This window comes from Canis lupus, chromosome 1, assembly GCF_003254725.2.
Source record: "Canis lupus dingo isolate Sandy chromosome 1, ASM325472v2, whole genome shotgun sequence".
Taxonomy (NCBI): Eukaryota; Metazoa; Chordata; class Mammalia; order Carnivora; family Canidae; genus Canis; species Canis lupus.
The window spans coordinates 68,605,929-68,619,130 of NC_064243.1; the positions used below are offsets into that span (position 1 = coordinate 68,605,929).

At 48.2% G+C, this 13,202-nt stretch overlaps 1 protein-coding gene across 8 annotated transcripts in view; it reads left to right on the plus strand.

Moving 5' to 3' along the window:
* L3MBTL3 (L3MBTL histone methyl-lysine binding protein 3) overlaps positions 1 to 13,202 on the plus strand; it is a 120,900-nt gene that overhangs the window by 31,199 nt on the left and 76,499 nt on the right. For 6 of the 8 annotated variants that reach the window (XM_035707044.2, XM_035707053.2, XM_035707062.2 and 3 more), the window contains 6 exons: positions 268 to 342; positions 1,780 to 1,939; positions 3,016 to 3,148; positions 4,936 to 5,020; positions 6,760 to 6,851; positions 9,704 to 9,808. In XM_035707044.2, coding sequence (XP_035562937.1) covers positions 268 to 342; positions 1,780 to 1,939; positions 3,016 to 3,148; positions 4,936 to 5,020; positions 6,760 to 6,851; positions 9,704 to 9,808 — 650 coding nt within the window. The remainder of the gene's footprint in view (positions 1 to 267; positions 343 to 1,779; positions 1,940 to 3,015; positions 3,149 to 4,935; positions 5,021 to 6,759; positions 6,852 to 9,703; positions 9,809 to 13,202) is intronic. The other 2 variants (XM_035707071.2, XM_049115487.1) reach the window with 1 other exon arrangement.

Consider the following 13,202-nt stretch of genomic DNA (forward strand, 5'->3'; position numbering starts at 1 on the left):
TTTTCATGTCCCGTGTTCTTAGGTAAATTTCTATGACAAGACTCATATGGAACCAACTTTTGCATTTTAAAGTAACCGTAAACTGTCTTCTTTCCTAATGCCAGACCTGTACTAGCGCAAGGTTAATTGGAAATTACCAAGTAGAGCCAGTGTCGTAATAGCCTGCCCAGGTGATTTAGCCAAACGCCTGCCACTTTTTTTTCTCATCTACTCCGATGGTTGTAACTAACACCTATATGCTGATGACTCCTAAATCTATATCTCCAGCCCCGACCTCTCCCCCGAGTGCCAGGCCCGTATTTCCACCTGCCTACTGGACATCTCCACCTGGATGTCCCACAGGTACCTCAAACTCCACATGTCTGAAATGCGATTCATTTTCTATTTCTTTCTCCCCTTCCCCCAAGCCTGCTCTTTCTTCTGTAACCCATACTTCAGTTGGTGGTAGCACCATCCACCACCCAGTGGACAAGCAAGAAACCTAGGAGTCATCCTGAGTTTGTTCTCCCCCCCGTCCCATGGCCTATATTACTCAGTCCTCTTGGTTTTTATTTCTAAATATGTCTCAGATCTGGCTTTTCCTACTAATAATCACTGCCACTGCCTTCATGTAGCCCCCGACCAGCTCTCACCTCAACTGTTGCAGACTCCACCTAGAGAATCACTCTGCTTCTAATCCCACACCTTGAAATCAGAGAAACTTTGGTAGATCGCTTCTCTGACACTTCACTGATTTCTTACGGTCTCTGTAACTGAACATACAGAGACCCGGGGGGCGTGCCACCCCCCCCCCCCCCCCCCCCGCCTGCTGTGTCTCTTCGCTCTCTGTTCTGCTCTCTGTACCCCGTGGGCTGGCAGTGCCAGCAGCACTGAGTTCCACGTAATTCTCTCAACACGTCATGTGGTGTCATGCTCCTTTGCCTTTGCTCATACTGTTTTTTTTCTGGCTGGGAAGCCGTTTCTGTCTTTGTCCAGTTGGTAAATTCCTCCAGGCTTCAAAACCCACTTGAGGCTTTATATCAGAAAATCCTTCCCTGATCTCATCCCAGGCTGAGTGAATCACTTCTCTCTCTTTACTACTTCTGGAACTTGTTCATGCTTTAACTGCATGTATCACATTTTATTATAAATACTGGCTTTCTTGCCTGTCTTCTCTTCTAGACTGTGAGCTCTCTTGGGCAAGGTCTGTACTGTCATTATCAGTGTCTAGCATAAATTGGTGCCTAATAAATGTTTGCTGAATGAATGATTAGCCTTACAATTCAGGCAAAAGGAAGTCTGAGTTCCTAAATGGTTTGGATAATTACGATTTAGAAGATCTCCCACCTGAAAAGCCACATAGATGATGATTTAACCAATTTAGTAGAACAAAACCACTCATCAAAAGGTGAATAGCATAGATGATCCTTCTTAAATTTTGTCAAAGATTCATCTATAAAATAGGATTCTGTAGGTTGACAGTTTCATCTTCTGGATTTAGTAATGAAGTTTTCTTTATTTTACTTTGAATTCTGTAGAAAAAGCTTTGGGTGAACTTTTTATCTTTTCTACGGAATATTTTTTCTTATGTAAATGATTTGAGCAGTTCCTGCCCACGCCCCTTTCCTTCTCTCTCCAAGCACTGTAGATTGGTAATCATTCATTCAACAAACATTATTCTCTTATTGTGTCGCTAACAACAAGATTATTAGAAGAAAAAGTTTAAGTGTATTTTGGAATGTTTTCTGTCACGATTCTAATTCTTTTATTTTGTTTTGTTTTCTCCTTTTCATCTTCTAGTCTTTTCAGAGAAGACCGGGATGCCTTTCAGGTTGAAGGATCCGGTGAAAGTAGAAGGGCTTCAATTCTGTGAGAACTGTTGTCAGTATGGCAACGTAGATGAGTGTCTTTCTGGAGGAAACTATTGCAGCCAGAATTGTGCCCGACATATCAAAGACAAGTAGGTTTTTGCCCTGTTCCATCTACAAAATGGGTTTCAGAGTCCAAGGTCATGGTCTTGAGAATACAGAGGCTCTCTGACAGCTGTCACCCATTCATGCCCCTTTTTCATCTCAGAGGCACATGGACCCTGACCCCATTACCGGACCTACGGGCTTCAGTCACATCCACTCTGAGTTGTACTGCCAAAGTCCTGCCTGCAGCTATACCCCCTGCCTCTTTTCTTTAGCCTTTGAGTCCATCCAGCACTCCCTCGCTGAGAGCACTGGAATTTCTCTGAGCTACCTACATTTTAATGATACTGATGTTTATGGAAAAACAGTTTTGTTTGTCCTTGGGGGGTTCTTAGGTAACTCAGCCCAAACTCCACAAATGAAACAAAGCCACCACAAATTGGGAAGCAGCTGAATGAAGATGGCCTAGGGAGTTGTGTAATGAGTTGCACCACCGCAGACCTCAGGGCACAGGGTGGATTATGGGACAGCAGCGTCAGCTCTGGCTGACGGTACCGTGTGACTCGGCCATTTGGGGACTGGCTGACAAAGTTCAGCTAATCATGTGGTGTATTTTTTCATATAATCGTGGACCACAAATAAGTAACCAGCATAGGCCTGGAAATTGTCTGTTTTTGTTGGCCAACGTTTATTTTACAAAGTTACACTTGGCCTTTGTCAGTCGCACTTGTCATTCTTAATAATTACTAGATCTTTGCCTTAAAGTCGCTCTGAAGACCAAAACATCTCTAAATAATTGATTCTTTTATTAGTATGGATGGCAGATGTGAAAGGCAAAACGTTTTAAACTTGTTAGAGCCTGTTTCGCATATAATGCTGATCCCCTTTTGAAATTAATACATAAGCTAATTTCCATTTTCTACTTGGAAGTGTCATATGAGACGGTGGTTTCAGCTGTTCCTTCACTGTGCTATTTAATGCCTACCTACATGCTTATGCTGGTGGTTAGTGTTTTTCCTTTGGAGGATGATTTTTTTTTTTTTTTAATTTGTGAGATGATCAACATGTAGATGTTTGATAGGTATTGTTTCCTGTCACTATTTTGGTTTTATAAACACAACAGAGATCAGAAGGAAGAAAGGGACATAGGAGAAGACAACGAGGAAGAAGATCCTAAGTGTAGTCGGAAGAAGAAACCAAAATTATCTCTGAAAGCCGACTCCAAGGAGGATGGAGAAGACAGAGATGATGAAATGGTTAGTATCCTGTGCACCCAAAGAGCAGAGGGGTGCTTCTCAAGAGAGTAGCACCCTGGTCAGAGGCGCTGGCCCTGCAGCCAGCTACCTGACATCCAGTGCTGGTTCCGTGACTCTGTGTCTCAGTGTCACTGTCCCCATTTCAAAATGAGAATAATAAATAATAGCAGCCTTCCCTTAACCTGAAGAAGTCAGGTGTGTTGAAATTTGTCACTGGAGAGAGAGGGAGGGGTAATAAGAGCAAAATCTTCAGCTTTGCAGATGAATCTTCGGCTCCTCTCGATGCCAAAATGTGAGTCCCGTTTTGGTAGATTGCAGACGGATCTCCGAGGACTATGAGAGTAGGTAGACAATGGCAGATAAACGTCGGGTACATTAGGGGAAACTAATCCACAGTGTGCCAGTTGAAACATAAATATCTTATCCCTAAAGTATATGTTAATGGCCCCATATGAAATGGGAACTTGGAGGTCTTGGAGCGTTTCCCTTCAGATCAGTGTTGAGCAGCCAGTTATTTGCTGGTCTCTCTCCCAGGAGCCAGACACAGGGATGTATGGCAGCAGGACAACAGGGTCTCCTCTCTTAGGGGACTTAGAATAAATAGGAGATGATGCAGCCTGTGGTAAGTGCTGTGCTGAGAAGTACCGTAGGGCGTGAGGACTGGCTGACTTCTTTACGTGGACGCGTCAGGGAGGCCTCCCGGAGAAGGTGGCACGAACAGTGTGATCTGGGTAAGAAGAAGGAATCAGCTTTGTAAAACTAGGACTGAGGAGTCCCCCTGGGGAAGGGGATGGCTAGCGTCATGTCCCTAAGGTCAGAACACATGTGACATGTTTTGTTTGTGGAAATAAAGACGATCTAGTTGAGCCTTACAGGTTGAGGGAGGGTGGAGTAAGAGGTCCAGGCCATGAAAGGCTTTGTGAGAAACCAGGGCAGCGGGGTTTCATGCTGTTTTGTGGTGACAGGAAGCCCCTGGAAAGTTGAAGGCAAGAGAATGCAGTGGTCCGATTGTATTGTTGGCATGTGAGAGCGAGAATGCGGTCAGGGAAGCCCACAGGTGATTGCAGCAGACTAGGAAAGAGGGCTCTGTAGGGTAGATGTCCCTGTATTCAGAGTCGATGTCGGAGGCAGGGTCATCAGGGTGCGCACGGGAGAGAGAAGAATCCGGGGTAACTTGGGTTTGGGCTTGAACAGTTGACTGGATACAGATGCCATTTATTGAGGATGGGGAGGCACGACCGGAGCACAGAATGTGGCGTCCTTTGGCATCGTCAGTTTGAGACGCTCGTCAGGTACCCACGTGGAGATCCCAGGTGGGCAGTCGGGTGTGTGAGTGTGAGTCAGGAGGAGGTCGGGGGCCGCGGATTGGGGATATCTGGGCAACGGATGATGTTTAAAACCCAAGAGGAGGGATTCAGCAGAGAGGAGAAAGGAACTAGGCTGGGGGAGACAGCAGCCAAGGGACAGAGAAACGAGGCCGGTGGCGTGTGGGGAGAATCCGAACAAAGTGGTCAAGGGGCCCTAGGAGGAAAGTGTTTCGAGAAGGCAGGAGCAGTATCTGTGCTGTTGCAGAGTGTGATTCTTGGAGAAGTTCTTGTTTTGTAATGAGCTTAGGCCAAAAGCAACACAGTTCTCAAATGACCTGTATTCTTACTTTCGTTAAAAGTTATGGAGTGAAATTGAAGAAAGGTACAAAAAATAATAACGCTTTCTGACAGCTCTCCAACTTTTCATTGGTGCCAGTTTTGTGAGCCTTTAAATTCCATAATTTTCCTTTCTTGCTGTAGGAGAACAAACAAGACGGGCGGATCCTGAGGGGTTCACAGAGAGCCCGAAGGAAAAGACGGGGTGACTCGGCTGTACTGAAGCAGGGTGAGTTGATGAAGGAAAGGCTTTACTTGTGACTTTGTGAAGTGGAAAATACCTCACACGGGTAGACGTTTTCGTCTTAATTGCAACGTACGCTAGGGCGGCTAAGGCATTGTTTCGGGGGTTTCTTTCATTAAATTCTGTCAGTAAAAATCAGGGTTTCAAAGAAGTAGACAAGGAAAAAAATGGAAATCAGTAACTTCTGAGTACTGTTGGCGCAAACAGGAAGACATCTGCCTATATTTTTCCATCAAGTAGGTTTTTTTTTTTTTCTACTTTTGCACATTCACTAGAAGCTTTGTTCATTTCCTATGATTCTATGTTTTTAATGTTTCCTCTCAAACCACAACCCCCTGATGTGGAACCTTTTTTGTTTCCTTCATTGTTCCTCAGGCAACACTTTATTTTCCTGACGAGTCCAGTCCTCAGACCCTTGCCTTCGATACTTGCCTGGATGACCTTCCCTCCTTGTTGATCCGGGCGCTCAGGTCTCCTCCAGAGAGGCCTCGGTGTCCTCCGCTGGGTTTTGTCTCGCCGTTCTGACCCATCCCATGTGCCTGCCAACCCCTCACGTTAGGTGTCTGCCGTGCGTGCGGCTGCCCTGCTGACCCATCCCGTCGTGTTGTCCCTGCAAACGGGGCCGTGGAGCCCGTGCGCCTCCTCCCTTCGGGGACGCGTTCCTTGCTTACTCGTCTCTCAGGTTCTCCTCGGAGAGAGCTTCAGCTCTTCCTACCTGCCTCGGGCACACGGCCTCCCTGTCCTGCCCTCGGTTGTTGGGGGGGTGACCTCCTGTTTGACATCACAGAGATGACAGGGGCGAGTCCCTCCCTCTGCCCAGGGCCTCACGGAGGTCCTGACCATCCTCTCCCTTCCGCTTGTCCACCTTCAGGGCCCGGCTCTTCTGGGGCCTTGTTCCTTCCGTCATTTATTTCTCCGCCCCCTTGGATATTCAGCATTCTTCTCTTCCAGAGCTCCATCTTAGCCTGTTCAAATCCCATTCCCCTCATTTCGCCCATCAAGCTGTTACGCTCTTCCTTTCATGTCTGTTGTTTGTTAAATTAACCCAAAATAAAATCGATCCTGGCTGACTGCATGTCTTTATCACTTACATGTTCTTTTTCTGCTCAAAATCTGGCCCCTGCTAAATTGAGCACCCACTCCGCCCTGCAAATTAGCAGCCGTTCCCTCGGCACCTGGGGCAGTGACCTCTTCTTAGTCCTCCACTGCTTGGTCTCAGGAAACATGTTTTGTTTTCTTGTTTTGTCTTATATATATATTTTTTAAGATTTTGTTTATTTATTTGACAGAGAGCACAAGGAGGGGGAGGGGCAGGCTCACCCCTGAGCAGGGAGCCCGAGCTGGGGCTGGATCCCAGGACCCCAGGTCATGACCTGAGCCCAAGGCAGGTGCTTCACCGACTGAGACACCCAGGCGCCCTCAAGAAGCATTTTTGATCATCTTGTTGCATGGCCCTGTCCTATCTTGTTTCCCGCGTTGTCTCCTTCACTTAGTCAACATTCTGCTGCTGCTCTCTTCTCCCATCCTACCTGGTCATGCACTATAGCTTACGCCTTAGCTTTTGCTTCCTTAGAAGAGAGGCCAGGAAGAGACTGAGCAGTCCCAGCCAGGAAGGACAAGAGGAGCCCGGCATAGTTGTAGTTAGGGAAAGGAGACTCCGCCGGATGCACGTATGACCTCTGAGGTTTGGGAACCCGGTCCTATTAGTCTCACTTGCTTTTCAGGTGTGCCTCCGAAAGGAAAGAAAGCCTGGTGCTGGGCATCCTACCTGGAGGAGGAGAAAGCCGTGGCTGTGCCAGCGAAGCTCTTCAAGGAGGTACGGGCCCTTCTGGAAAGCGTTGTCCCTCGGGGCGAAGGTTCTGGAAATCTGATGTGGAATTAGCATTGCCGTCTCCATTGTTGGTTTAGGAACTGTGACTTGGGATGATTTCTCAGACATACTGTTCTCCATGAGTGTGTCTACGTGGGGGTACGTCCAAGGGCGGCTGACGTGGACGCGTGCTCACCGTCGCCTGGTGCCGCCCGTGTGGGCACACGCCGCCGAGACACACGCTCTTTCCTCTCCACGTTTACTGGGCTTTCTTTCACTCGTTAACTTTAAGAGCAGTGGCTCCACTACTGCCGAGAAGCTCATAGATAAAGAAAAACTGGCATGAAATTTCACGTCCACATTGTGGCTTTGGGAGAAATGAAAAATGAGTTACTGAGCTTTATATGATCTCACGTCAAAAATCTAAAAGCAAGCCACGGTATTACATTAACTGTGATGAAAACACGTTGTCACGAGTGACTTAACATCAGGTACGAGTACAGGGACCAAGGGCCACCCCTGGGCTGGGCCTGGGGTCATTAAGTGCTTCTGTACCAGGACCAGATGGCGTGTAGTTCAGACGTCGTGGGGCATCTGGTCTCGGTTGCAAGGACGCAGCTCTAGCTCTGTTACTGTGATGAGAGCAGCCGCAGACCAGGTGTAATGGGGGGCCGTGGCTATATTCTGGTCAACCTTTAGTTATAAAACAGGGTGTGGGCTACGTTTGACCCATTGGGTGTAGTCAGCTGGACCTTGTTTTAGATTATTTAATCATATTTAATCGTGGGGTGTAACCACGATTAAATGTACAAACAGATATTTGTATTTCAAGGTACCTCTGTGAAATATTTCAGGAAAAATTGTCCAAGTCTATTCATATGTGTATCTTACTTTGCTGTATATGCATTCGCGTAGGCAGTCTAAGAAAATGATGCACAGTGAATGTTGTGATGGTTACATCCACGTTACGGATATTTAATTTAAACGTAATTGTCATTACATACAAACTTCTTCTATATAATTATTTTCTGCAACTTTGATCCTTGGTAGAACAGACTTTTTTTATTTTTTGCATTAAAGAAAAGTTTAAATACAGCAAATTCCTCAAATCCGTGACACAGGCATGTAGTTCACACCGTAGAGGGACCAGAAGAATGGGAGGGATGTCCCTCAGACCCCTGCCCCCGCCCCGCCCCCCCCCCCCCCCCCACATCCCACATTCGCCTCTCCCAGTAGTAAGTGCCTACTGTCACCAGTTCTCCTCCTGGAAACCCATACGTGCAGATAAGCCTAGACGTTCACAGATCCTGTCCTACCCGACTTCAGCCAGAGGGGTAACAGGTCACACACACTTCGCTTTTTTTATTTTTTTATTTATTATTATTTTTTTTTAAGCTTAGTTTGGAAATGATTCCATCTCAGTCCACGGTTCCCTTCATCGTCCTTTTGTATTAATTCACGACACATCTTTGGTCTCTTCTGTAACAAGTGAAGCTGCTCCCCGTAGGCTGACAGGTGTGTGTTCATATGTGACACACGTATGACACACACACACACACACACAAGTGTTCTGGCAAGTGACCCGGGAGGCCTGTCGTCTTGCACACGATGTGGGCACCTGTGTTTGATAATGTCCTAGAAGTAGAATTACGGAGACAAACAGGACGGATTTCCCGTCACCTGGAATTCCGGTTCATCTTGTTCCCCCGGCATGGGTGCCCCTCAGCCATAATCAAGACCCTGTGCTTCACCGTCCTGATGTCTGCATCTTCTCCCTGCTCTCAAGCTTGCCCCCTCCACTCCACCTGCCTCATCATCTTGAATTAAAAACTTGAGGTCTTCTGAGTACTTACTTTAACTCTGCGAAGGCTCTTTTATATGTAAGGTGGTGGGGCATCTGTAAGAAAGCACAGAATTATTAGATAGATTTGGAGAAAGACCTCAGTGCACACCTGCTAACATCCCACCAACTCACCCAGAGCATCGTTCCCTGCTTTGAGGGTGACACTGAACCGCCGTTAACAATAGCGTAACAGATAAACGAGCAGCTTGGACATCACTGCAGGTCTGTCTCGAGCCAGACTTCTTTGGACTCTTGCATTTATTCGTAAAGATCGATGTGACTTTTAAACCATCGTCTGTAATATTTTTGTGTTTTTTTTTTTAAAGATTTTATTTATTCGTAGAGATGCAGAGAGAGAGGGAGAGAGAGAGAGAGGCAGAGACACAGGCAGAGGGAGAAGCAGGCTCCACGCAGAGAGCCTGACGCGGGACTCGATCCAGGGTCTCCAGATCACGTCCCAGGCTGCAGGCGACGCTAAACCGCTGCGCCACCGGGGCTGCCCATATTTTTGTGTTTTAAGAAAGAAAATTGTATTTCAGTTGACGACCACATACGGTTGATATTCTCAAAATGAAAAGCAAAACAAAACAAAAACCAGGATGCGCTGTTTGTACTGATGTTGCGAGGTCGCTAGAGGCTGTGCCATCTGCTCGTGATGAACGTGTGTCCCGGGGGCCCCCAGAGCCTTGCCCACACTGTGTTGATCAGACTTTTTGATCTTTATGAGCCTGATTAGGTGAAATAACATGTTAGCATGATTTTACGTCAGATGACTCCCATGGGTGAACTTGAGCATCTTTTCAGATGTGTAAAGGCATTTCCTTTTCTGTAACCCGCTCATAGTCTTCGTTCATTTTCCGTTGGATTACCTGGTGGTCCTTTCCTTTTGGATTTTTAAGGATTATGCGTGTATTCGGTTAGTCTTTACTTAAGACTCATAGTCTTTACTTAATTGCTCACATTGTAACTGGGCCTCAGGATCAAATACTAACACTGCCGTCCTTCTGCCTTTCAGTATCAGTCCTTTCCGTATAACAAAAATGGGTTTAAAGTTGGCATGAAATTGGAAGGTGTGGATCCGGAGCATCAGTCTGTATACTGCGTCCTCACCGTGGCCGAGGTAAGCTTTGCCTTGTCTTTATCCTTGCAACAGGGTGATGATGATGGGGTGTTAACAACGGGAAAAGGTCCCATCGGTTGAGTGCTTACCTCATACCAGGCATCATACCTACTGTTGAGTGCTTACCTCATACCAGGCATCATACCTACTGTTGAGTGCTTACCTCATACCAGGCATCATACCTACTGAATACTGTATGTATTCATACATACAGCGCACTGAATCTTTGTAGGAATCCTATGCAGGCCGTGCTTTTTCCTTCCTGTTCTATAGATAAAGGAGCTGAGGCTCAGAGAGCTTAAGTGATGAGTACAAGGTCACACAGCTCCCAAGTGGTCGAACCTCGATTTGAACCCCAGGTCCTTCTGACTCCATAGCTTTGGTCATGCTGTGGGGCTCCTTAATAGAAAAAAACAGACCAACAGATATTTGTGCATTTTTTTTTTAGTATTTCAAGGTACCTCTGTGAAATATTTCAGGAAAAATTGTCCAAGTCTATTCATATGTGTATCTTAATCTCGTTTGTTATTGAGAGCATTTCTTAGAATTCTTTTTTTTTTTTTTTTTTTTTTCCTCCTGTGCTGGCCTCCGCCTTCCTCCCTCTCTGGAGTCAGGGATCCGTGTCTTTTACAAATGGGATCGAGACTTGCATCAGGCTCTGCACTCAGGGTGGGGTCCGCTTGAGAGTCTCCCTCTCCCTCGCCCCTTCCCCTGCTCTGTCTCTTTCTCTAAAACAAAATAAATTAAAAAAATCTTTAAAAATTCCCCCCAGAAGCATAAGATGATCCCTTGTGCACTAGTTTCAGTTACCCTGGTCATCTTTCAGTGACTTAGTCCATAAGAAGCTTGGCTCCCATGGAACGCGGAAGCATCTGGTGTGTTCCACCTCTTGTTTTTTTTTTTTTTTTTTTTCCACCTCTTGGTTTTGAAGATTTTAGTTCGTCTAGCTTTTTTATTGTAACAGTAATGTTTGCTCACCACGAAAACCTCAACCTGTATAAGAGTATATGTTAGAGTCTCTTCTCCCTCTCCCTCTTCCTCTGCCTTTCAGCTTGTGCTCTCACTCAACTCCTTTTTACATGTAGATGGAATAATACACAATTTATGGAGCTTTGATGAGAGTATATCTTATATTTTATGTGCATATTTTTAAGCATTGGCTAGTGTTCCATTTTATGAATTTGCTGTAATTCTTGTACTTTGTCTCATATTGATGAACAGTTGAGCGGTCTTTGCTTTCTCATCATTCTCATTATTACAAACAGTGCCCTTGCGAGCATGAGTAAAATTTAAATTTTTGATGCATGCTACTACTCGTTGCCAGAAAGTTCACCAGTTGTTCTGTTCTTACCAAGGGTAAGGGGGCATTTGCTTGCCTAAGCCTGGGAGACAGTCTTTATTTACTTTTCCTTTACTTCCCTCTCTTTTTTCCCACCTTTTCTCTCTCTTTCTTTCTGTTCTTTTTTTTCTTTTTCTTTTTTCTTTTTGCAATGGGAAGAGACTGGAGAATGCCGTCTGAGAAAGCAGCTAGGGAGTGGAGGATTGGAAGGCTCAGAGAGCAGATAACGGATGTGGAGGGCTGGGGGAAGATGGGATCTGGGGTGTGAGCGGGCAGGTGTCCTCTTGGCCGCCAGCAGGGTGGAGGGGAAGGTGGGGGCCTGTCGGGGCAGATGTTCAGGGAGCTACGTGGCTGCAGAAGGTAAATCCCCGAGAGTGAGGACAGAGGTGCGGGGCTGGCGGCCGAAGGAGAGGGAGGAGGCTTGGAGGCTGTTGTGAAGGCAGGAGTGGGAAGCAGGCAGGGCCTTCTGGAAGGATTGCTGCAGGATGGGAGGAGCCCCTAGAGGCGCTCGTGCTCACCCTGCACCGCCGTGGTGTCCTGCGAACAGCAGATCCTGACCTTGGCTCTACGGACGGACGGACCGGGCTAGGCTCCCGGGAGCTCGGGCTCATTTCTGTCTGCCGCCTGGTCCAGCTCCCTGTGCTCCAGCACCCTAACACCCTGTGCTCCAGCACCCTAACACCCTATGCTCCAGCTAGCTCCCCGTCCTCCAGTGCCCCATGCTCCAGCACCCCACGCTCCAGCTCCCTGTGCTCCAGTGTCCCATGCTCCAGCTCCCTGTGCTCCATTGTGCCCCATTCCCAGCACCCCATGCTCCAGCTCCCTGTGCTCCAATGTCCCATGCTCCAGCTCCCTGTGCTCTAGCACCCTATCACCCCGTGCTCCAGCTCCCCATGCTCCAGCACCTCGTACTCCAGCTCCCTGTGCTCCAGCACCCCATGGTCCAGTGCTCCAGTGCCCCAGCACCCTAACACCCAGGGCTCCAGCTCCCCGTGCTCCAGCACCCTAACACCCAGGGCTCCAGCTCCCCGTGCTCCAGCACCCTAACACCCAGGGCTCCAGCTCCCCGTGCTCCAGCTCCCTAGCACCCAGGGCTACAGCGCCCTGCTTGGAGATCATGTTAATTAGCAAGATCACCGACAGCACAAGCATGAGAAATGTAGCCGTAAGGAGACCGTGCGAAGGACGGGTGGCTCGTGGGAGGAGATGGGCCACAGGAAGGCGGAGCATTGCTGTCCTCCACCTCGTCCTCCACCTCGGCTGGGACGCACACGTGGGCCGCTCCGTCTTCCGCCCTCAGTACCTGCCTCCCTTCCCGAACACCATCAGTCCTCTTCTTGGGCTCCAAGTAAATTCCATCAAGTGGGTGGGTTTGCAAGCAGGGAGTCATGCACAATGAGGGCTAACCGTGTGTCGTCCCTCCCGTCAGTGACTGTCCCCAGAGCAGGGCAGGCGAGGCGAGGCCGGTGGCCAGGATACCGGGGCTTCGTCGGGTGTGAGCTCTAGGAGGGATGCGAGGGCAGCCAGGGAATAGGCCCCTTTGGCCGCCTCTCCCCGGGGTCCCTGCTGAGCTCCGCCTGTGAGGCCCTGGGGGCTCCACGCAGGTGGAGGTGCGCTGGGGGCTGCCCACAGTCCCCTTCCCGGGCCCCCCCCTCTGCTTGGCCTCGGTCTCCCGAGGGCTCTGTCGGCCTCCACACGGCACCCGTCATGATGTGCTCACGGGGGAGATGCGACCTCGGCACGTGCTGTGCCCAGCGCACCCCGCCGCCCGCCAGGGATCCTGGTTAGGGTTTCCGCGTGGGTTCCCGGGCCATCATTCACTGCGAATTTACATTTGTGTAAGTGTGTGCGCACGTGTGTATGAATACACCTGCTGTACGTTGGCAAATTTAATTTAAATTAAAACAAAACAAAAGGATTTCCCATGGAACTCCACCTCAAAACTTGTGCCCTACACGAAGGTGCCTTGCTGTCCTCGGGTAGCAGATGCGTGTAAAATGCCGTGGCTTCCAAGGGGGAATCATGCACGTGCTCACGGGCACATCACACCCTGTC